We start from the raw sequence: 24,908 nt of genomic DNA on the forward strand, positions 1-24,908 counted from the left end.
TCATCGGAGATGAGGAAGAAGACACTCGCTTAAATAGAACTCTAGAAGAGAGAAGTGAATACTGTACAAATAGAACAATCATCGAGACATATTATTGCTTGTAAAGATGGAAACAACAGACTCAGAATGCTGTCTACCCAGCAGGCAACTACACAGTCTTCCCATAACAGGCAACTTAGATTACAAGAAAATATTGAGCATCCACTGGAAGTTATGAATTTAATAAATTCTTAACAGTTTATTTCAAAAGCAAACAGTAAGAGTTTACCACGTACCTCACACGCTTTCTGTCACGTGAACGAGATCTTCTCTTATCTCTACTCCGTGATCTCTCACGTCTGCGATCTCTTTCCCTACTCCTAGAACGTCTATCATCATTGCGTTTCACTCTTTTGTCAGATGGAGAACGACTCCGAGAACGGCTACCAGAGCGCCCACGTGAAGAAGAGCGCTTCCGATAATGCCTGTGGTAGCATAAAAATAGAATGATGAAGATATGCAGTGCAAAAATAAGAGCATAAACTCAGTATGTTCTCAAAGAATAAACCAATATTTTATAGTCTTAAAAAGGATGTTTAAGCATAATTAGATGAAGAAGATTCATGGTTGCTCTTCAGCTTCATTACAGGGTCTTTGATTATTGAGTCAGTATGATGTACCAGATGGGAGTACAGACTTAGTAATGAGAAGATCCAGGCTTACAACTTACACATCTCACTTAAAGAGACAGCAGTTTTCTCACAACCTATCTCCTAGGGTTATTACAATCATGAGAGGGACAAACTATGTATCCTACACTGAGCTCTTTGTAGGAATGCCAAGATATTTTATCTCATTAAAAATTGAAAAAAATATTACTTGTTAAAGAGGCTAATAATAAGATTTGGATTTTTAAAATTCTGCAATGTTGTCAGATAAATATGTAAAAATGGACTGAATCAAGGACATTTGTGCAATTCCTGGGCAACTACATTGTGAAGCAAAGTGCCCTTGGTTACCCACAGGGTGGACCAACACCCTCATGAATTCTTTATGTTCCATCCAACGTTTCTGGGACTAATACCCAATGACTTGAACTGAAGAAATTAAAACTGAAAAGACTGAGCTGGTGACACCAAAAACAGAATCTAAATGACAGCTGAATCCATCAATAAAGCCCAAGATCTCCCCTGGACACTCCAATTAAGGAGGCTCTAACTGAGGTCACTGCGCTCAATATATCTCCTTACAGTAGCTTTACCAGCCATTTCATGCAGCTGCAGGGTGAAGTAAAAGACTAGTATTGTCTTTGCTAACTAGGATTCACATGCTAGAACTCCCCCACTCATCCTATTTAGATTTAATCAAGAATGTGTTTACTTAACTGTTTACTGATAGGACGGAATGAATGTGCGCGACTATGGATGAGTGCCGACATTTCTCTTGTACAAGCTATGACTGGCTAGGTAAGAATCACTGCTCTGGTGTCTATCTTTATTCCCCTAACAATTTTTTCAGTGGTGCAAATCTCATGGCTTGTTTGTCTTTACAGAAGTGTTAGGAGGGTGCCTACAGACAGAAGTAAATTCCTTCTACCTACCATTTCCATTAGAGTGATGTTATTATATATTCCTCATCCTCATATCAGGTCACAGCTATCTGCATTCTCCCCACTCAGAGGAACTGCTTTTTTCATGGAGATCCGTAAAACATAAATAACCTCACTGACTAGTAACAAATTGAGTTGAAGCATCCCTAAAAGAGTACAGATTAGCCCCAACATTATGTCTGCTTTATGACAGGCATGGTCCAGGTGAAGGGGTCTCTGTAGATCCCTATTCTGGTCTCTAACAACCCTATTATTTTCAGATTTGAAGTATTTTCTACTTAAATGGAAGCATGACTGAAGGCAAAGAGACATAAAAGTAACAAAAGGAAAGCAAGTTAAGAAATAATGGTTAAAGGAAGAAAAAGCAAAACAATATACTACTATTCCTCAGACTTTTCCAATCTACTAAATGCATGTTGTGGCTAAAATCCAGTAGTAAATTGCAACTACAGTACAGTAGTCCACTATATCAGAGAAACCTACAGTACATGGATACTGATTCACCACATCCAAACAGATTCAATGGGCCTACTATAGATAGCTGTGACTTACTATTGATTCTCAATTAGTGGCTCAAAGCTTATTGCCAGTGCTACAGTGCACAAAATGAGGAAGTAGATTTTGCAAAATTTGATATAAAAAAGCTCACACTAAAATAAATGCATTAGTCATTAAGGTGTAATAACATTTTCCCCACACATCTTTCATTCTTTTGTTTTTTAGTAGTTGGCCTTCAATTATATGTCAAAAAAACAAGCTCCTTTCCTTTTGCAAATAAGTCATTACAAGAACATACACACAGACAAGGCTTTAATAAACTGATGGTTGTTGTAGGTTTTTCAGGCTGTTTTGTCATGTTCTGGAGGTTTTTCTTCATAACGTTTCACCAGTCTTTGTGGCTGGCATCTTCAGAGAACAAGAGTTAGAACTCCATCTGTGTTCTGGTTCTAACTACTGTCCTCTGAAGATGCCAGCCATAGAGACTGCAGAAACGTTAGGAAGAAAAACCTCCAGAACATGGCCAAACAAGCTTAAAAAACCTATAACAACCATCAGATCCCAGCCATGAAAGCCTTTGAAAATACTTCAATAAACTCCTCAAGGCCTCTCCAGAATTATATTAACAGCAGATTGTAGCTTCGTTAACAGCAGATTGTAGCTTCGTTGTTGTTTAGTCGTTAAGTCATGTCTGACTCTTCGTGACCCCATGGACCAGAGCACGCCAGGCCCTCCTGTCTTCCATTGCCTCCTGGAGTTGGGTCAAATTCATGTTGCTAGCTTCGGTGATACTGACCACCCATCTCATCCTCTGTCGTCCCCTTCTCCTCTTGCCCTCATACTTTCCTAACATCAGGGTCTTTGAGACAATATGTGTGCACATACTTCAAAATGGAAGGATAGAGTATACAGTCCAATAAGGAAAAGTATTTTACATAAAAAACAGTAGATAAAAATCAATGATTTTTTAAAAATCAAATTGATTTAAATAATTATTTTAATAATTAAATCCACTCTGGAGAAATACTCATGAATTTGCAGTCAAGGAATGTAATTTATCTCTACTATGCATCAAGTATATTAGAAAGAACAATGAACTTAATATATAAAATGTGCTAATAAATTCCCAAAGAACCATGGAAACTGTAAAATGTAATCATGGCTGATTGAGTATAATACATCAAAAACATAAGCATAGGGTGAAGGGAATAAATAGCTATTTACAAATAAAATTCTATTTTATACTCTTGCTTAGAGTTTCTAACACTAGAATATTGCTAACACTAAAAACAAGGAGAACTTTCAAGACTACAGCTTCCTTCACTATAATTGCACTTAACTTTCAGCAGGAAATTATTAGACTGGAATTAAAAGTAGCCAAAACACCCCTGATGAATATCTAAACTAGATTTCATATCTATATATTCTGAAAGCAACTGGAACTATTTAATTAATGCAGCCATTCACACAGTACATTTATGAAATAGAAACTATTATTTTAAATAAATTAACTCACTGTTTTTGTTTGGACAACTGTTGCTTTGTTGATCTAAGAAAATGAGAGAGATTAGATCAGTGAAGTAGTACTTTCTACTAAATCAGCTTCTGATATCAGCATTAATTCTTTCATAAATTGCCTGACACAAACGGACCAAGGTTGTGACATGCAATACTAGACTTTTCCCAGCCTATTTTTTTGTGCAAGTTATCACAGTGCTATTTTTAATGTATCCAAAGTGTGCACTATGACAGTAAAGATTTTTTCTCCATATAGCAAAGAGTCATGAAATTTATCAAATGGGGAATTCATTTGCCTTGAGACCAGGCTCCACCCATACCTATTATACAACAATCAAGTCTATCAGCTCTGAATTCCCAGGAACAAAAATACACAGACTGATTATTAAATACATCCAGCATATGTACACATTTGAAGATGAAACAAGACAAAAACACATACAATGATCACACGTGATACACTGTGCATTTTAAACATAGCTTTTCATGTCTTTGCACAACAATAAATGATTAAAAAAATCAACCCAGATTTGGATTCCTAAATATATCCAGATTTTGGTGCTTGGAAATGGGCTGGCAGAAACAAACTATCCATTCACATCCACCCATGCGATGCTACACAAACAGAGCAGTGGTTCCCAACCTTAGGTAACCCAGGTTTTCCTGGAGTGCATTTCCCAGACGTCTTTATTAGCTGTGCTGACTGGAGTTTCTGGGAGTTACACCTGGGTTACCCAAGGCTGGGACTCTCTGGGTTAGAGTATCTTGAAATATGGCATAGCTGTTGTGAGGATGGGTGTTTCCCAAAAACTCAGGCAGAGGCACACAGACAATTATCTGGATTCAACCCATGGGACTGCTAGCCATGCTTCCTGCTTCCTCTGGAACTACAATAAGCATGAACAGAGTCTATACTCTTTGTCTAATATTGGATAACAAGAATAACACATTAATATAGCAACAGTCACACATTTAAAAGAAAAAAAAAACCCTAATCCTGCAATGTGTCTTGTGTTTTGAGCTTGAAACTCAAGTACACATTCACTTTGAGTTACGTTTCCAGTCTGGCAACATTCTGGTGAACTTGGTTGAATGATTCTTCCTACATATGTGAATAATTATGCTATGTCTGTTGTTCATAACTCTACAAGTAATGTACAAGTTATACTAGGCAGACAGAAGACAAAATATTAATTTACTTAACTGACTTAATGTCACAATATGTGGAAAGTAACAACAAATTAGAAAATAACAAGCAGATAAGACATATATGTGACAAGTGGTTCTTGAGCTAACATTGCAAAGGCATAAAGCGGCACACTGGGACCATTAAGTGTCATTTTTAACTTATGTGGGGGGAAACGGCAGCTACACTTCCTCAACTGAAGTCCTACCCTGTTTTCCCGAAAATAAGACCTAACCTGAAAATACGCCGTAGTATGATTTTTTTTAAGGATGCTTGTAATATAAACCCTACCCCAAAAATAAGCCCTAGTTAAGTGAAACCCCACCCTCCACCATTGTGCAGCAACCAAAAAAGATGACATGACTGGATTTGAATAAATGTAGATTGTTGTACATGAAAAAAATCGAACATCCCCTGAAAATAAGCCCTAATGCTTTTTTTTTGAACAAAAATTAATATACGACCCTGTATTATTTTCGGGGAAACACAGAATTTTGACAACATCCAGGGATCAATTAAATCATAGTTATTGTTAGCTGAGGACGAAGTGGGTTCTGAAACCAAAGCAGAATCATTCCGTGAGGAAGATGCCCTCAATCACTCCAGAGAAGCAGAAAACAAGATGTATAAAAGAGAGCGGGGGGGGAGCCCAAATTCTGCTCTATTTAACACGGACAGTCAGCCTCTGGATGTTTTTTAAATTTTTTGTTTACTGAAGGGCAGCCCCCTCCCGCCATAGTCTAACAGAGGCTTCTTTAAAATAAACGGCAGTCCGCCTCTGAACTGCGACAAAGTATCCCACCCTTTACCTCCAAGGGAACCGCAGGCCTCCAAAGACCCACCTGGCGGCCTCTCAGCTCCCCTCACAAAGCGCCGGCCTCCTCGCCACAGGGGCCTCCCCCCCCGAGAGCCGGGTTTGCCCGTTCACTCGGCCCCCTTCACCCAGGAAAGACCAAGGGGGCCGCGCCAGAGGCCACTCTCTCGCTTACCTGGACTCCCGTCCCATGGCGGCTCCGACCAACCGCGAACCGACACCTCGTCGTTCTGCCTTATTCCCCTCAAAGCTCTGCGACGACCGCAGCCATTTCCGAAGGGATCAACGAAGCGGAAATGAGCCGACGTCCGCAGAAAGACGGAAGGAGACGCCGCGCTCGTCCTTTCCTCGAGCCGGAACCACAGCGGCCTCTTGCGTTCGGAGGAGCAAAGTGTGGCTTCGCCCGAGCCGCGAAGTTCGTCGGCTCCGAAGCGTCGTGAACCGTGTTGGGCTCGGCTGCGTTGCTCTGAGGAAAGTGCACACATTCCTTTGATTTGCTACTTCACTTAAATTGTAACATGTTCACCAATAGCCAAGCTTTTTGCATTAATTTGTAAGCCGCCAGCTTGAATAATTACAGAACAATGCTCCTCTGAAAACACAGGCAAAATGTAAATACGTGTGTGTGTGTTTAGTCGTTTAGTCGTGTCCGACTCTTCGTGACCCCATGGACCAGAGCACGCCAGGCCCTCCTGTCTTCTACTGCCTCCCGGAGTTGTGTCAGGTTCATGTTGGTTGCTTCGCAGACACTGTCCAGCCATCTCATCCTCGGTCGTAAATACAGTAAATACAGTAGTAATGAATTGTCCTGCATCTTTTTTTTTCATAATTTGCTGCCCTCTGATGTAGCATCCCGGTGATTTAACTTGGAAACCTTTGACCCCATAGATTCCTGCAGTCACTCTTCCTTCACCAGTCTGGACAGGGGTAACTAGGAGTCAAAGGCTGAACCCAATGTTTTTTTTTTTTTAATTATTGATTCTGTTGTGAATACAGAGAGACGTGTGAGCAAAGTACTATCCATAGACCTTGTTAAGCCACAGGTTCTGTTCTTGATCTTTGAGCAGGTTTCCACGGCCTATGGTCCATGCCTTTGCTCCGTTTACTGAGGGTGGAAGCATTTCTCCAGAGTCCAAGCCGGGTTAAGTTGAAAGATAAAAACAGAGGCACATTTCATAAAAGGGGCCAAAAATGCGGTCTATTCTTCCCTATCTAAGGCGATGGCATCAACCTGGACTAATGTGCATCTATATACTACTTGCATTCACAGCAGACAAACCACACAGAAGACTGGAAGAGAGTTTATATTGCAAAATGTATTTGAACTAATCTCAGAATGACTATTGCCACTTTGATTTCTAATGCCATTACACCCACTTTAGTTTACTTGTGGTAACTGAACACCCACAAAGGTGCACTCTGAGTCCAAATGTGGCAAACAATCTGTGCCAGTGGGAAGACAAGAGGCAGATAGTACCCTGCCAGTTCCCCTCTTGCTTTTTTAAATAGACCCACATGTATTGGATTACAACCTCGTGATAAGCGGGATGAGAGCATAGAGAGGCTCTCGTCAGAGTGCCGTCCCCAGGTAAGACATCCCAAGAGGTACAGACCACTCTGCCGCCAACCCCTCCAACAAAGATACACCAGGGGATAGACACCTGGGAGCTGGAAACGAATCTGCGGAGTCTGACTGTGACAACGTAAACAGAGTGGGGATTGGCGGGAAAAGAGAAGGGGAGGTCCGTAGTGGAGGTGGGAATGGGGATTATAAATAGGGACCATGATAACATACTGGGGGGGGGGTTAGGAACTCATCTGGGTGGAAGACCCATGGACGGGGAGATGCAAAAAGGTAAAGGTGCCCCGGGAAGAGGCAGATTACTGCCGTAGACAGGGGCTACCCCAGAGACCATTGTACTTGGGTGAATCTGAGGCACGGGAGTGGAGGAGACAACTGAGAGAGGAGAAAGAGGTGGTGGCGAGGGAGGCCAAGGCACGTTGGGCATGGCGAGTGGAGGAGGCGAGGAGGAGGATGCACCTCCGGGACTGTGGGGCACTTTACGGGAGAGGGAGACCCGATATGGAGAGAAGACGGAGACGATGAGACACTACCGCTATTGAGGGAAGAAGGAACTGAAGTCGAAGTTCCCAGTTATGACCCCTTTGTTTCAGGACCTTGGGAAGTTAAATCCCTGTACCCTTTTGACTCTGATTTATGGTTGCCCTTGCGAGGCCATTGGTATTGCAAGAGAAGTTACAAAATGACCCGCTGAGAGATGTTATGCCATTGACGAGAGAATTAAACACAAGTTTGAATGTTGGATTAAAAGCGACTCTTGGTTTATTTGAACAAAAGTTGGAGGCTAGTAACAAACCCTCACAAACCTCCATCACTGTAGCTCACATGGCGAATGATGTCTGGATGGTGGGCATTGTAGCCCAAGACACCTAGAGGGCACCATGATGCGAAAGCTTAAGTGCTCACATTTTCTTAAAGGAAATTAACAACTAGGAACAGTGATGCTATTTTTCAAATTTGCTGTTGTTAAGATTATGGGTAATTATGCTGACAAAGGCCTACTGCTAAACATGGCAATTGAAGAGAATTAACTACAGTACTCTGGAAACTAGCATTAAGGCAGAAAGAAAAGTTACTGTTTATTAAACAGGGAATCCATTTGGAGATAGTACAGGGATCACTAAATTAAAATTGGGTACAGATGCTCCAAGCATACAGACATGGTCTGGTGGCAGCCAATGTTTTCCCTTTCATTTAAGAGGAAATGGTAGAAAGAAATGGCATTTACAAAAGTGTGCCAATCTACATGTAGATCTATTTTGTCACATGTACATGGATGTACATATAGACTGGCATGTTTTTATCTTAATGGAAGACTTTAATCCTTATAGAATTAATATTTTCCCTATCTTTCATTTCCACTATGCAATAAAATTATGTCACAAACTCTGTCCATATTTGTTTCACGAATGTGATTCCAGCCGAGAACATGGGCATGTACAAATTGTTACAAGCTGAGTAGAGATCAGGTGTGGTTGGCAGGAGGTGGAGGGCAAAGGTCCTTCAGCTGATGGGATTTGTTTTTACAAAATGTTCTGGACCCTCCTTTAGATTCTCTAAAAACCAGTTAAGCAAAGCATGAGGGTGGCTCTATTGCACTCATGGCCTGCCTGCAAGTGTCCCAGAGGCATCTCAGTTGGCCACTATCGAAACAGACTGCAGGATCTAGATAGGGTTTTGGTCCACTCAACCAGTGTAGGTGGTTAGCCATTAGGTCCATCAAAAGGGATTAGCCATGGCAACAATATGGAACCCTCCAGGGCAGAGCCCTTAAAAATGTAGTTTCTGGATTGCAAGTCCCAGAATCCTCCATCCAGCATAGCCACTGGATGAAAATGTAAATTTTCCAAGCTGTAATTCTACATCTAAGATATGGAGGAAATTAAGAGGCAGGCATCTCATCCAAACACAAAGGCTGAGTTTACTTTTCAGAGGTACTGTACTTAATTTCAGGAGTACATATTCCCAGACATGACATTTTCCCTCAAAATGCCAGATGCAGGGGAAGAGTATCAGGAGACAGGTAACCATCGGTAGTTGTCTCATGTGCTCCCAGAGGCATCTGGTAGGGCCACTGTGAGATACAGGAAGCTGGACCAGATGGGCCCTCGGCCTGATCCAGAAAGGCTCTTCTTATGTTCCATAAATGGTAATATACTCCTATGAAAACTGAAAAGACCAGCAAATTATTCAACAACCCATCACTTTCTAACAAAGTGATTTTTTTTACTGAATATTCATTTAGTGCTAGAACATAAGGTGACAACAAATGTAAGTTTATTATATTTAATGAAACCAGTGTAGAAATAAATTACATTGAAGAACATATACGAATGACCACATGAGGTTCATTGCACAGAGGAGCTCCAGTTTTTGTAAAAGGGAACATATACAGAGATCATTCCATCTTGTAAGTCACTTCACAGCAGAAAAGGGGTTTTTACAGGAATTTGCTATATTCTAAACATATGCTACTTTAAAGGGGAAAAGATCCAATTAAAGATTCATAGTACTTTTTTTAGAAGTCCATCTTGGCGAATTGAAATTACAGGAGTTCAGATGTCCAGGACAAGTAGTACTTCTAATGGATCACTGAAAAATTGTAATCAGGGTGTGCTTTTGAAGACTCTTTTTCAAATATGTTATTAAAGTTGGAAGACTGAGGACGAAACAAAAAGTCATTGAGTCCAGCAAATCTATTGAAAGCAGATTAGCAAAATGAAATGGAAATTGCAGGTCCAATGCATATGAAAGGTGCCAGGATACCTTCTTAGAGTTTCTTTGTCTACAGGGAGGAGAGAGGAGACTGTAAGCAGATATCTTGACACCATTCCTTGTACTGGATCTCCAACCTCCATCTTGCTGTGCCATTCTGCTTTCAAGAACAATGGCATAACAGATAGAGGCACTTGTTAAGACTTCAGAGAGCTTCTGCTTCTTCCTGTCCCCCAATTTTTGTAACGTCTACATTTCAAGGAGAGTCCTTGAAGACCCAGAAGCTCTCCTAGTTTATAGGTTTTTAGTGAATTACCCAACCCAGATGTTGTTTTTACATCTAGATCACAAGATGATTTTGATTTGATTACAGGAATTCAGATGTGCCAGTTTAAAGGACATGATTTTTCATACTGACAATCATGAGCTAAATCCTATTGCTTATTCTCACCAGAGTAGACTGACTGAATTAATGTGCCCTACTTAAGTCAATACGTGCATAAGTTCTATTAATTCAATGGGTCTACTCTTGTTGGGACTGGCACTTCTATTTATCCCCATAATGTTAACTTTAGAAAATAAGACTATTTGTTTGGAATGATAAAGGCTCAGGCATTCTTGAAGATTTCTAATAAGAGCTCCATGATAGCTGCTCACAGAATTTTAAACATGACGTTGGTTTCAAAAGAATTGATGTTTGTATAGTGATTTCCAGTAAGAACTTTCAACATGGAAAAGACAACTTAGATCGTAAGAGACTATTTTTTTCTGTATATGTCAGAACACACAGTATGTTGATATTTATTGTAGTGTAAACCCTACTGAATACAATAGAACATATCAAAATCTAAAGGAGAATTAAACATATGCACAGATTCAAAATGTAGCTAGAGCTTTTGTTTGCTTTATACCCACAATGTCTCCTGCTTTTCAAACTGTGCACAATCTTGCTTTTAGCAGGAAGAACTGAAGTGGCAAAAACACCAGAGTTTCAGCACTGCACACACTTCTCTCTGGGACACTCATGCTCCTTTTATGGACCCAATTCCAGAACATTCTTCTAATGTTAAAGATGTAACTACAATAATGAAATTCAATTCAATGACTGCAGTATTAAAATTTATAGTGCAAGAAATTAAAAATAAATATCCATTATCTACCATTAGCAAACAACCAATTTTACTGCCCAACAGAAAAACACCTTTAGGTCTAAAACAAGAAATAATTTTAACCTGTATAATCACAGTATGTGCATAGTAACATTTTCATTGCTAAAACTTAGACAGGCGAATTAAATACTAGATACCTCTAAATCTTTAAGAGTCATGGGAAAATCTGCCGTCTCACCAAGGAATGGGAAGTATTCCAGCATAATCTCATCTCTCATTAAATACCTAAGACCTGGTGCTGAATAACACAGAGCCAGATGCTGGGGTTGCGAGGTTCTGTACCCGCAGTTCTGAAGCACCCTTAGCCAGGGATGGTGACCATCACACACAGCACTGAACCAGAGTAAATAAAGGAGAAAATATCACACAAGAAAGAAGAGCTGTGGGTATGCAACCTCTTCATTGTGGTTCAGTGTTGTATCTGCACCAGCTCTTGCTCTAGTCACACAGTAATATTCAGGGAAGGTTCAAGTGATAAAATATGTCAAATTTAATAATGTACAATAATTGTGATTTACTAAGGAGATGTGGAAGGAAAAATGTGTGAGTGACAATTTGCTTAACCTTTCTCCAAGTATATGAACTTAATTCTGTCCAAGCAAAGATTTGATTAGGATACCTCCCAAAGCACAGATTCCTTCAGGAACTGGCATAAACATTCATTTGGAACTGTCTTACTGATTTCAATGGAAGAGACGTCAGATAATTAATTCAGGTACATTGTAAGAACCCATTAGCAGCACATATTTCAAAGTCAGCATTCTCTTGTGAACCGAGTATCTTCTGTGAATCATGCTTTATCAATCAGAATGCATAGAAATTAACAGTAATTAAAACTGGAGTTAAACACTCCTTTGTACTATACCAAGAAACCATCTTATTGATACATGTAACGCTACCAAGCAACATTAAAGGTAGTTAAACCATTCATAAGTATCTCTTTCTCAAAGACATAAAGCAGGAAGCCCTTGAAAAAACAGAGGCATTAGCAAGACTGGTGATATTGTTAGGTACAAAAAGTCTAATTACTCAAGAACACTTTTTAATCTGCAGTGTTCACTTAATGCAGCTCATTACATAAAATCATGTAAACACAAGTAATAAATATTCCAATTCAATTAATGAATACTCAGTGGGAACCTGGGCTGGATTTTACTACTGTCATTCCTTCCCAATTATTATAAAGCAAACAAAATACCACCACTGTCAAGCAAAGACTTATGTGATGAGCTCCAACAAGTCTAATTCTGTTACAAAATCATTATTACTTTATATTATAATTCTGTCACAGATGTCTTGATGGTTGACAATATTTCTGTCGGACTATTTCAGTGGGGGGTGGACGGACATATATATTACTAGTCCCTAGAAAATTCCTCTGACTGGATCTAGAGTTTGTTATCTGCAAAGGAAACAGAAAGGGTCTCCTTCCATCCACAGAAGGGATTAAGATCCAGCAGTGATTCCTGATGAAGGAAAAGGAGAGGAGGCATGTTTCACTAATTTCCCCTTCTTCCTGCACCCCTTCCCACAGTGTTCCAGAAGGTCCCTCTTGCTTCCAAAGCATAGCTCTTCAGAAGGTACAGGGGGAAGGCAGAACCGGTGGAAGTTGCCTGTTTACCTTTCCTCCAACAGGAGCATTCCATTGGGAGCTCCAGTCACAGGAATTCTGGGTCCAAGCCACAAGGTCTAATGCAGATTCTGCCAAGCACAGCACCTCAGTCACCCTATATTTTCACAACAAAGAGCAAGATTTAAATGATGCCTTCAACAGAAAGGCTCCACTCTTGGAATGATATCTGAGATCACTGTGCACCATCCTAAGCAGTTCTTATTCAACTTAAAGGCTAGGAGCATGCCCTTCCACCTTCAGAAGTGCATTCACACTACACTGAAACAAGTTAAAAGTTGAATGAAGGTATAACCCTGTTTATATATAGATACATCCAGAGGCATGTATGAAATCAAGACTGAAGCAGTCCTGTTGAAGTTATCAGACTGAGTTCCATGACTATCATGGCACCTCTGAACCAAAAAACACAAGCAGTTCATGGCAGAAGATGAAAGTAAAGAAATAGACACAGAGGTCTGTAAAGACATCCCCCATTTTGCTGTAAGTGTCCATGGAACGACTAATCACTTCTGCAGGGATTCCAGACAGTAACAGAGCAGCAGTTAATACTGTAGTCTTTGTCTTCTTCTCACTCTGCACAAGAAAAAGAGAGGAAAAATATTTTCAGCTTTTATCTTATAGCACATTATCTGAATCTTAATGTGTTAATTTCACAGTGTGCATACAAGATAGACCCATTTCAATAGACATGCAGTAACATAATCTGTCAGTTATCTTTCAAAGCTAGGACATCTCCCCCTATGTTTCATCGAGTCCAGCCCTTGTCAAGGAGGCACAGCGGGAGATCAAGCTCCCAAACCAATGGTTCCACAACCAGATGCCTAAACCACTGAACCATTAATCCCCTGGAAGAGTTTCTCCCCATAGAAAACTACAATTCAGAGTTTGTCTTAAGTTTTTGCAATGGTGGCTCTTTAAATCCTCATAGTCATTTGGTCTTGCTCACAAGGTCAATTTTAGGATTATTTTCCTTCATAACTTAGGTCAGGACCAGAGCCAAAGCAATGAGGTAATAAAGACATTTGAGCTAAAGAACATCACAAAAGTTTTTCCTTGCTCCAAAATTTTGTAACATAAGTCTGTCAAATTATCTGTACTATGGGGGACACTGGTCCCCTCAGCACCACTCAATTGGCTCATGGATACCAGCATCTGGCATTTTGCCTCTATTTGTTAGGATATAAGCAGTGCAGTGGAAGCTAGGGTGAAACAGCAAAAGAACAAAAAGATGCAAAAGAAAGTTAGCTGAAAATATCATACAGTATTTTTCCATGTATAAGACCCCCCCTCACTTTTCTAATCCAAAATTAAGAAATCTAAGTGGGGATTAGCAAGTGTAGGGGAAAAGGATTGCTTTGATCCCTGATTTCCCCTCCACTTGTTTTTGTTCTCTCCTCAGCTTACATCCATGTATAAGACGACCCTCAATTTTTAATCTAAAGATTTTAGACAAAAGTATAGTCTTATAAACGGAAAAATACGGTAATATGTCATCTGTACAGTAGGACTGCAATACTAACCACATTTTCCTGAAAGGAAATTTGAAAAATAGAATGGAGCTTACTTCTGAGTTGATGTATTGAATTGTGGAAGACCAAAAACAGTTCCAATTTATTTAATAGTGTACAGGCACAAATATAAAATACCTGGCCAACATGTCCAACTAAAATTATCCAGAAGTGCTTTGTACAATGCAAAAAAGTGAAAAGTGAAACTAAGAGAGAATAAGTCTTAACACAGAGATCCTAGCATTCTACCTTTGGTTACATGAATAGCAGGAAAATGACAAACTACTGTTAAGAATCTTTCCATTTACAAACCAGATGCAATCCAATGTACCTATGGACAAAGAGACCTGTTGAATTCAGAAGAACTTCTCTTATGCCTCTAAGAAGATCTGTGAAATGTTTTTAAACAGTCTGCTTTGCAACAACCACTTATCTGGAAGCCCTTTACAGTCTAAGACCTTGCTACCTGTCAGAGCGCCTCTCCCTTAGGTCATCCTCATGTCCCACCTGTACCTCCCAGTCTTTAATGTGCCAAGTGGCCAATCCAAAAGAGGCCCAGAAGGCATCACGCAGAAACCGGCCTTTTCAGTTGTGGCCGCTTTACTCTGGAACTCTCTTCCTATGGAGGTGCAACTGGCCCCCACCTTCCTGAGCTTCCGCAAGCAAATTAAGACCTGGCTTTTTATATATCACTCTGGTGTCAATATGTTATTTCCCTGGAAATATTTACTTCTTTTCTGTTTTAGATCACAGACTATTTTTGAAATAAATAGTGGTTGTTCCACAGACTTTTTCTAACAAACAAGCAGAAGACACAGAGGTTTATTCTTTGGGTGAGCAGTTTTACACACATTTCAGTATTCCAGTTCTTCAGTTCTTTAAAGTTATACAAAATGAATGACCGTGGGCCTGATCTATGTTCTCACCTTTCTTTTTTGGACCACTTTATTGATGCACTCACTATAGCAGACAACAGTATGTACACCAGTTTCCCACCTCAGGATATGACAATCTGCTTCTTCTTGAATATCTAATTTCTGCAAGTGATGAAAGCTTACCAGATCTGTATGCAAACTGTGTCTGCTTGGCCAGGGCAACCTAGTGCAGTGGCTCCCAACCTTGGGTCTCCAGATGTTCTTGGACTACAACTTTCAGAAATCTTGGGCAGCATAGCTAGTGGTGAAGGCTTCCGGGAGTTTTAATCCAAGAACATCTTGGAGCTCAAGGTTGAGAACGACTGATCTAATGCATAAATCAACATACGATCACATCTGTTTTTGCAGCCACTCTTGGCCCCTGTCCTTAAATTATGCTGCCACGCTGCAGAAATATGATGGTGGTAAATCCAAGCAATAATATCTTTCCAATAAGGCAACAAAAGAGTGTGTGCCTTGTTTGAAAGCCAAATTATGTTTCTGGAAACAAGATTCATATGTGGTCACTTCACATCTTGTTTTATAGTTTCAGCAAGACAGTTACAAATTTGGTTACAGAGCCCCAGCCCACCCATGGACATTGCTCACCCCAGACTAAGTCCATAAAGAAGAAGCAGTGATCAGAATTAAGTCCGAATGAAATGTACTTGCTAAAATCCAGTAGTAAGTCACAATTAGAGTAGGCACAATGAGTCAATGAAAGTTACAGAGGAGCTGACCCACCAAATCCCCACTGATTCAATGAGCCTATTCTATTTGTGGCTTTCAGCCATTCTACAGCCAAATGGAGAGAGTAATACACTATATGCTACAATGCCGCGTTCGATTACACTGTATATAATCCAAGATTATTTTAGAATTGGGCTTTCTACAGGTATTTTAGCTCTTACCTTTGGAAAGTACTTGGACAACCCCATGAATGCAAGCTGTAAGGTAAGAAAGGGAGCAAATATTGACTGTGGAAAAAATAAAAGTTATATAAATTAGAAATCAGTAATTAAGGATCACAATGTATCTAGTTTCAGGAAAAGGTATCTTTCTTATGAAGTCTTTCAGATAGTTCATGTAAAATAGCAAATATTTTAAGCCAAAGTTTATTTTTACTTTCTGTGGTTCTGATTCTCTTGTTACTTGAACAATAATGTGGGCCTTCAGATAATCATTACATCCTCAGTACAAGGAGTGCTTGAAGTACAGACTTCAGTGTTATCCTTAAGAACTACTTCTTGGGGCAATCCACCGTAGTAGAAAGGACAACATTTGGACTGAATCCAACTTTTCATTTAGCCATGAACGCATTGATTGAGCTTGGCAAAATTGTAATTTCTCAAGATACCACACTTGTGACTGCAAGCTGTCTTACAGGGCTGTCACTAAAATGAGCAAGTAGGAACAAAGGTATTGAAAATGCAATTCTTATTTGTTTACTCACCAAGTATTTGCACACAAAAGCTCTAACTCCAATGGCAAGGAGTGCGCATCCTACTAATCTAAAAATGCGGAAAGAATCAAATTCCTCTACAGCACTTCCATTTTCCTGGCTTGGTTTCTCACTCATCAGCTGGCTTCTGAGCTTCATAGCTTCATCAAACCTTGATAAATACTGCTCCAACCCATGCCGAGATGCTCGTTGTGGAACTTCCATCAGATCCCCTCTACTGCGTTGTCGGAGCTCACTGGTGCCATCACTACCAGCCTCAGGAACTTTGCTAAACAAGTCCTTTTTCTCCACCCCACCGCTTGCATGGTCAGCTGTTCCAGCCAAGCTGCATACAGTATCCCCAAGCACGACTCGCTTGGAAACTGGAGCTAGAAGAGGGCTTGGCTTATCTTGTTCCAGTTGAAGCTTAGATTCTGAATGGCTGTCATCATCTGAAGGAGAGAGATGGAGGGGAAGATGTATATCAACTATTAGGTTGGTGTTCAAGATCTTAAGAGAGGTGAAACAGGAATTGAAAAAACTGAGGTGACTCCAGTGACTGCCCTTCTTCCCATCCCAATCACCATCATGCCCTCGAAAATTTTATTTATTTCATTTACATGCTGCCTTTCTCCCAGAATTTTTACAAATTTTTTTTTAATAAAGATAATTGACTTGGATCCAGCAGAAAGCCTCCTGAGGACAAAAGGTTTTCATTCAGCAGTAGACTTAATAACTTTTGTGCTGGCTTAAGGGTTGACCTGGCAATCTTCAGATTCCTTCTCACCTTCCAATCCTTTGAAAATTTATTTCAGAGGATTGGGACCCCCCTGGAACTGATGGAAAGTGGCATTGTGGACTGCAGAAGGTGAGGGAATCAGCAAGGTTGCCTCTCCAGTTCTGCTAGCAAAAGGGTTTTGAGCAGAACTCCATTTGGGGATGCTTCTTCCAGTGGAAATAACAGCTGTAACTTTGCCAATGGCTCCTGGGGATTATCATGAAATATGTTATTGTTTATTACATTATTAATTAATTTTATTGCATTTTAATTGGTTTCAACATTTGAAAATACATTAATTTTTTTATTTAAAACATTTTTAAAACATGAAGCAAGGCCATTTTGTAAGCAATATGTGGCACTCATTACATTTTTCTGACATGAAGATTTGAGTATCAGTTGCTTCATACTGCAAAACAGTAAGAAAAAAATCAACTGCCCTTGGTCACAAAAGAAGCCTGCATTAGATTTCACCCATGTAGTCTAACGTGATACACTGAAAAAGCTTCCTTGCCATTTTACTTCAAGAATTCATTGTTTTCAGTATGTACCAGTAATCTATTAAACATCATAACAATAAGTTAATCGGGTTAAATATCACAACTTACCCATGTTAACATAAAAGATTTTCAGGTGAGATAAACAAAAACGGAGAGGAAATCTGCGTCTTTACAGATTTACACACAGTTTGTGTGTGACAGAATTAAGAGGAGAAACAATATACTTTCAAAGTCAAAATTTGTGGTCACAAATAGCAGAAGAAAAAATGCAAGGGAAAATCAGAAATGCTACTACAGTATTAATGTTTCTGAAATGCAAAGTGTATTTGCTGTTTCTTCTTTGGCCAAGGTCTATAACAGACTCATTAAAAGGATGACTACAGTACAGGCTATCCTGAAGTACTTTATCAAATCCACTTGATCTCAAATGAAGAAATTACAAAACTGGTCCTAGACCCATTTCCCGAGAACCCCAGGGCACTTCAAGTTACCAGCTTCCCTGAAGCATCCCTGACATCCTTGAGCTGCTGGACCAACTGTTTTGAGCTCCTGTACTGCAAACATTGCAGTGCCATCAAGATGAGCACGACTGGAAAATACCCTGGGGTACAAAATCCGCGCCAAAGGCAATGGCAGTGCCTGGACAACGGGCATCTCTTTCATGAGGTAAATCCCACTACACTTCTCTGTTTGGTGATCGCATTGTTGGGGAAACAAAATATTTGAAAGTGGTCTTCATGTCATACTTTTCCAAGGCTCTTTCATAACAACGGCAAACTCAGGAAAACAAAACTTTAGACTACTCTAACGTGGTAAAATCAAAAACTGCTCTTATCTAGCCATGTAAAAAGCATATTTTCTCCCCAATACTTCCCAGAGAAAAGGGAATGACTACGGTACATATACTGTACAAACACTCCTTGAAGCACCAGAGTGGCTTACAGGTGTAGAAAAGAGAAGCCTCAAGCACCATCATTTGAACCCACAATTCTTGTCCCCTAGCACATGCATTCATTTAAAATATTTTTTTCCCTGCCTTTCTCCTTAAAAAGGACCCAAGGCAGCTCACATCATTAAAAGACAGCATTTAAAGCTAACAACACTGAGTATACAAATACTAAAAAAGATGAAACAAATACCACTCTAAGAAATGCCAAGCACAAGCAATACTAAAAACCCAGTCAGAGCAGCGACGGATAACAGCCCCTCTAAAAAGACCACCCTGGGGTAGCCAGTCACTGAGGGAAGCCTTGCCTGAAGAGAAAGGGCTTCGCCTGCTCGTGGAAAGGCAGCAAAGATGGGTCCCGCCTGGCTTCCCGTGGGAGGGAGTTCCAGAGTATGCAAAAGACCCCAGGGAGGGGGGGGCACCCGAAAAGACAACCTTGCTACGATAAACCGCATTTCGACTAATTTTCGGAGGCCCGATTCCGCGTGTTAGTCTCGCTAGCGAGCCTGTGTCCCTGCCGGGCGTGGACCCACCCCCCTCGCTGCCTCTTGGCGGAGCAGGCGAGCTGGCCGAAGGGGCGCCTACAATGGGGGCTTTCGGCCGCGATACCGGATAACGGGTGCCCCGCTGCCCTCCTGGCGAGGTGGGGAAATGCCCCTCGCAGCCAGAAGCTCTTCCCCTCCCCGCCCCGAGCCACGCCTCGGCCTCACCCGCTTTCGGCCGATGGAAACCCATTATTCGGTTGATGCGCTCTTCCGAGTTCATCAGCAGCTTCCTCCGACGAATCTCAGCCCGGCGCTGAGAGGCGGTGAGTCCGGTGGCCGACGCGGAGGAGACAGCCGCCCCGGCAGCTCCCTCATGGCTGCTGCCCTCTCCCTCCAGAAGGTCCGGCTCCATTCCCCACCAATAAAGCAGCAACCCTTCAACGCTTCCTCCCGGCGGGCACACAATAGGTACAGCCAGGCCCCGCTCTGACAGCCATCCATTAACGCGCAGGCGCCACCCCCGCCATTTTAGGTCCCGCCCCCAAAGGGTGAAACGGGCGGCGCCATTTTGGAGGAGGGCTGACAACACGCGTTTCCCACGACGGCTCTCCCGCGGGGCGGTGGCTTGAGACCAGAGGCCGTGGTCAACCGGTGCCACTAACAAAGATGGCAAATGCGGCCTCTCTGAGGAAGTAAGTGGGGGTGGGAAGGAGGGCGTTGCCGCAAGAGGAGCAGAGGGAATGCATGACCTCATGCAGCGAAGGCGGCGTTGGTCATAATGGTCTCCACGCTGAGTGTAGAGAGAGACGGTTCTGCTTTCCTTGGCTAAGCCCATGGGAAAAGGGAAAGGCTGCATGAGAGTAGCACACTCTCTATCTTCAAAATTTACCCCGAAACAGTGAAAACAGGGCCTGGTCGACCAATAACCGGAACCACCTCAGGCAGCAGGTCTTGGGTGTCATGAAAGAGCAGAGGATTATTATTGACTTGTTCTTGTAGTTTTATTGCCGGGGATAGGGAGGGATGCTTATGGGAACGTCTGGTGTTTATACCAAAAGAAGTTGCTTGGTTTTAGTTATTAGGTGCCTTGAAATGGTTATGGGACATTATTTGCTGCTCTGCCTCAGGCAACAAAGTATCTTGGGCCATCCCCAAGAAATACAGTAATACCATAGTTTAAGACATGTATCCTAAAGTCATATATATACACTTAATTGGGAGAAAGCTTCATTGATCACAGTAGGACTTCCAAGGAGGCGTTGGAGGAGGCTCCATACTGAGATCTGCCCAACCTACTCGATCCTCTCAGACAGGGCGGTTGAGATTAGTGACCCCGCCAGAGGCCCAGAAAAAGAAGACTAGAAACTGGTGTGAGGGTTCGATCCTAGGCTCCTTCCTTGGTTCAAAGAAATCAGGAGATTTCTGTTTTTTAGAAACAGGTGAAATATTCATTGGTGTGTTTAACAAATAACCTGTGTCCAAGAAGTGGTTCCAGTGTCTTTCTCCTCCGGAGAACTGGTTGGGAAGGGGCTTCCATTCATCATCCTGGAACAGGTTCTTCTCACTGGAGTTCCATGGACACGGCCAGTCCACCAAGATGTTTGGGTTCACTGTATGTCCCATTTCACCTTCCAGCAAGGGCGGTCTCGTCACCCCAGCTGTCAACCCATACAAGACATCTTTCGCGTGTGGGAGTCTTCCAGGGTCCTCCCTCAAGTCCTTCCTCCTCATTTTGCTCACCTTCCATTCCAGCCGCTTTCTCCTTTCTCTCTCTACTCTCTCCTTCTTCTCTCACAGCTTCCTCCTCCACTCTTTGGCCTCTGCCTCTCCCCAGTAAGAAGGTCGGGGAGGGATCTCCCTTCTCTTCCTATAATCTGCCTCCTCCTTGGGCACTCTTAGCTTTTTCCATGCACCAGTCCATGGGTCTTCCATCCAAACCCATTCCCAGCCTGGCGGTAACTGCTCTTCCCCTCTTTTTATACCTGCAGTCCCTGCCTCTATCTCCACCCTCTTCTTCTGTTCCATTCCCACCGTTTCCCCCTGAACCCTTTCAGTGGTTAATTTTTGTATTCCTCTTTCTGTCTGCTCTGTTTCTGTTCCTCACTGTTCTGTCCTTTTTTGTGGGGTAAGGCAGGTTGGGTTTGCACTTCCTTCTCTGCAGTATGGAGGTGGGATGGCACTCTGGTGAGTGGGATACCGCTCTCGCCTCCTGTCTCACAACTGGGCCTTTTTGGTGTTCGCCCCCCACCTCTGAGACAAACTCCCACCTGAAATCCAACTGGCCCCTTCTCTGGGAACCTTCAAACAATCCCTTATGGATTTTCAAGCAGGCTTATCAAGAGACAACATCATGATAATGCAGCGGCAGTCTCAGTGTTTATTTTTGCTTTGCCATCTTGTCTGTTAAATTAATTGTGGTGATGTTGATTTGGTTATTTAGGATTGTATATGTTGATTTTGATTTGATTTTTATATAACCACTATGTTGATTTTTTAGAATTGTTTTATTATGTTGTAAACTGCCCGGAGGGCCTTGCAGCCAGATGGACGGTATAGAATCAAATAAATAAATACTTCCTGTATACTTAATCCTGTGGAGAGTGAACAGCACTGTGGGTACATTCATAACATTTTGTTCCAGAAAGGGCTAGACTGGTCACCTGCTACAGTGCACAAAATGAGGAAGTAGATTTTGCAAAATTTGATATAAAAAAGCTCACACTAAAATAAATGCATTAGTCATTAAGGTGTAATAACATTTTCCCCACACATCTTTCATTCTTTTGTTTTTTAGTAGTTGGCCTTCAATTATATGTCAAAAAAACAAGCTCCTTTCCTTTTGCAAATAAATCATTACAAGAACATACACACAGACAAGGCTTTAATAAACTGATGCTTGTTGTAGGTTTTTCAGGCTGTTTTGTCATGTTCTGGAGGTTTTTCTTCATAACGTTTCACCAGTCTTTGTGGCTGGCATCTTCAGAGGACAAGAGTTAGAACTCCATCTGTGTTCTGGTTCTAACTACTGTCCTCTGAAGATGCCAGCCGTAGAGACTGCAGAAACGTTAGGAAGAAAAACCTCCAGAACATGGCCAAACAAGCTTAAAAAACCTATAACAACCATCAGATCCCAGCCATGAAAGCCTTTGAAAATACTTTAATAAACTCCTCAAGGCCTCTCCAGAATTATATTAACAGCAGATTGTAGCTTCGTTGTTGTTTAGTCGTTAAGTCATGTCTGACTCTTCGTGACCCCATGGACCAGAGCACGCCAGGCCTTCCTGTCTTCCACTGCCTCCCAGAGTGTGGTCAAATTCATGTTGGTAGCTTCAATGACACTGTCCAACTATATCGTCTTCTGTCGTCCCCTTCTCCTCTTGCCTTCACGCTTGCCCAACATCAGGGCCTTTTCCAGGGAGTCTTCTCTTCTCATGAGATGGCCAAAGTATTGGAGCCTCAGCTTTCCGATCTGTCCTTCCAGGGAGCACTCTGGGTTGATTTCCTTCAGAATGGATAGGTTTGTTCTCCATGCAGTCCAGGGGACTCTCAAGAGCCTCCTCCAGCACCACAATTCAAAAGCATCACTTCTTCGCTGGCCAGTCTTCATGGTCCAGCTCTCACTTCCATACATCACTACTGGAAAAACCATAGTTTTGACTATGCGGACCTTTGTCTGCAAACTGATATCTCTGCTTTTTAAGATGCTTCTCTAGGTTTGTCATCGCTTTCCTCCCAACAAGCAGGCGTCTTTTGATTTCATGGCTGCTGTCACCATCTGCAGTGATCATGGAGCCCAAGAAGGTAAAATCTGTCACTGCCTCCATATCTTCCCCTTCTATTTGCCATGAGGCGATGGGGCCAGTGGCCATGATCTTATGGTTTTTTGATGTTGAAGATAGTAGCTTAGATGCCACACAATTTACTCCCAGACACAAGCAACCACCATTCTTGTTTGATGGCTTGAATGTTGGCAGATGGATACCAAAGGTGGTGGTAGTAGGTCTGGTCCTGGTGCTCTTCAGTGGCTCTATTTTATTTGGAGACTTGCAGAGGGCAGAGAACAGTCGTGTCTGAAGTTTTGACTGAAAGCTCTTGTCCTTAGGGATATTACAATGTAATTATGCAAGGAACACTTTGCCCCCTCCCCCAGTGAACGGGGTACTCTTTTTACTGACCTTGGAAAAATTGAAGGCTGAGTCAACCTTGAGCTGGCTACCTCAAGCTGTCGGGATCTAACTCAGATCATGAGCAGAGCCTTGACTGCAGTTCTGCAGTTTAACCAAGGGTTTCATCTCATACATGATGGTGGTAGTGGCAGCAGAGGCCCTGGTGGTGAGGGGACTTGTGATCTTTTAAATTATTGCCTCTGCTCTTTTGTCCTTCAGGCATTTCAGGATACCCTCTAGTACTGCGATTTATAGGTTGTATTTTTTTTAATTTGACTGCTTGGGGATGAAGAGGCAGCTGGTTCACTAAGGAAGTCCCGTTCCCCCCCCCCCCGGGTATTCCTCTGGCTTAGAAATCACAGGGCATTTTAATTCCAGAATTCTAAGTGATTTGTTAGAGGCTTCATCCATAATGATAAGGGGAGAATGAAGCCCCACTGTTTAATCTATTCAATCAATTGGTGCCTTGCTAAGCCTCTCCCCTCCCTTATCCATTTCAGTTGGCAAGCTGGAGCATGTCTGGGTTGCCTTGCAACTACAGTAGACCCTCGACTTACAGACTTTTCAAGTTACAGACTTCTCTGGCCGCAAAATTTAGTTTCGACTTGCAGCCGGAGAATCAACCTACAGATCAGAAAAAAACAAAAATGGAACAAAAACGGAACAAAAACGTCCGGTTATGGGATTAATCAGTTTTCAGTGCATAGACTCGACCTACAGACTTTTCAGTCTGCAGCCTAGAGGGTCCACTGTAAGGAGTCCGACAGACTACCAGGAGCACAAGACGGATGTTGTTCCTTTGTCTGGAATAATATCAGGTTCATGATCAGGATTCTCCTGATCTGTAGGAAAATACCAGCCCTCTAAACAGCAGGTGTTATCTGGTCCTGAAGGGATCGGAATAATAATAATAAAAAAAGGAAGGTATGTGGTCTGGGTTTAGATTTAGAAGACGACATCTAAGTGAAAAAAGTAAGAAGGGAACTGGCTAGAAGTTAACTCACCAGCTAGTTCTTATTGGTTCTCTACCCTTTTTAGTGCAAATGCTGCATAGCTCAGTAGTTTAGATAGGAGCCAGAGGTCGAGAGTTCTATTCCCCACTGTGCCTCCTTGACTGGGACTACGCAGTCATTGATAAGGTCTCTTCCAGCTCTGCCGTTAAAAATTATAAGATGATTATATGAGAGGGAAAACCCAATACACAGGAAGACCTTCTCCATTATGCAAAATTCAGTGGTACTGTATTTATTCAGACATATTATCTGAGCTGGATGTGAATAATGGGCAAAATTTTCTGTCTTTAATCCACATACAGTGAATTGATTGCACCTGCATTTTTGGAGGGTCCCAGAGTATCTCTGTAGTTAAAAACTAGAAGTTGACATTTTAATTAGTAAACTAAAATACACTGATAGTATGATTTTATATCTTTATTAAGAAGTAAATCTCACTGAATTCAATGGGGTT

At 41.7% G+C, this 24,908-nt stretch overlaps 2 protein-coding genes across 3 annotated transcripts in view; both read right to left on the minus strand.

Moving 5' to 3' along the window:
• Positions 1-5,939, minus strand: part of DDX46 (DEAD-box helicase 46) — a 40,266-nt gene extending 34,327 nt beyond the window's left edge. Inside the window, exons 1-3 of the mRNA XM_020794426.3 lie at positions 5,780-5,939; positions 3,603-3,635; positions 276-464 (exon numbers count right to left, since the gene is read on the minus strand). Of these exons, the coding sequence (XP_020650085.2) occupies positions 276-464; positions 3,603-3,635; positions 5,780-5,796 (239 nt within the window). The 5' untranslated portion in view covers positions 5,797-5,939. The remainder of the gene's footprint in view (positions 1-275; positions 465-3,602; positions 3,636-5,779) is intronic.
• A 3,519-nt stretch (positions 5,940-9,458) lies between these two features.
• On the minus strand, positions 9,459-19,810 carry CAMLG (calcium modulating ligand). Of its 2 annotated transcripts, none has more exons than XM_020794438.3 (4): positions 19,501-19,810; positions 16,579-17,018; positions 16,037-16,102; positions 9,459-13,276 (listed from the first exon to the last, which is right to left on the minus strand). In XM_020794438.3, the coding sequence occupies exons 1-4, from the start codon at positions 19,685-19,687 to the stop codon at positions 13,085-13,087; spliced, it is 885 nt and encodes a 294-aa protein (XP_020650097.2). In that variant the 5' UTR covers positions 19,688-19,810; the 3' UTR covers positions 9,459-13,084. The 2 variants fall into 2 exon arrangements, with proteins under 2 accessions (XP_020650097.2, XP_072846238.1); XM_072990137.2 differs by having other exon boundaries at positions 16,037-16,072; positions 19,501-19,805.
• Positions 19,811-24,908: the final 5,098 nt, after the last annotated feature.

Source organism: Pogona vitticeps, chromosome 2 (genome assembly GCF_051106095.1).
Source record: "Pogona vitticeps strain Pit_001003342236 chromosome 2, PviZW2.1, whole genome shotgun sequence".
Taxonomy (NCBI): domain Eukaryota; kingdom Metazoa; phylum Chordata; class Lepidosauria; order Squamata; family Agamidae; genus Pogona; species Pogona vitticeps.

What these genes read in the sequence shown, in the direction of transcription:
- CAMLG (XM_020794438.3), bottom strand. Translation starts at nt 19,687, where the DNA reads ATGGAGCCGGACCTTCTGGAGGGAGAGGGCAGCAGCCATGAGGGAGCT. An exon ending in TTTCCATCGGCCGAAAGCGG is followed by an intron (nt 17,019 to 19,500) that starts GTGAGGCCGAGG and finishes TCTCTCCTTCAG; the next exon opens with ATGATGACAGCCATTCAGAA. An exon ending in TGTCCAAGTACTTTCCAAAG is followed by an intron (nt 13,277 to 16,036) that starts GTAAGAGCTAAA and finishes TTTCTTGTGCAG; the next exon opens with AGTGAGAAGAAGACAAAGAC.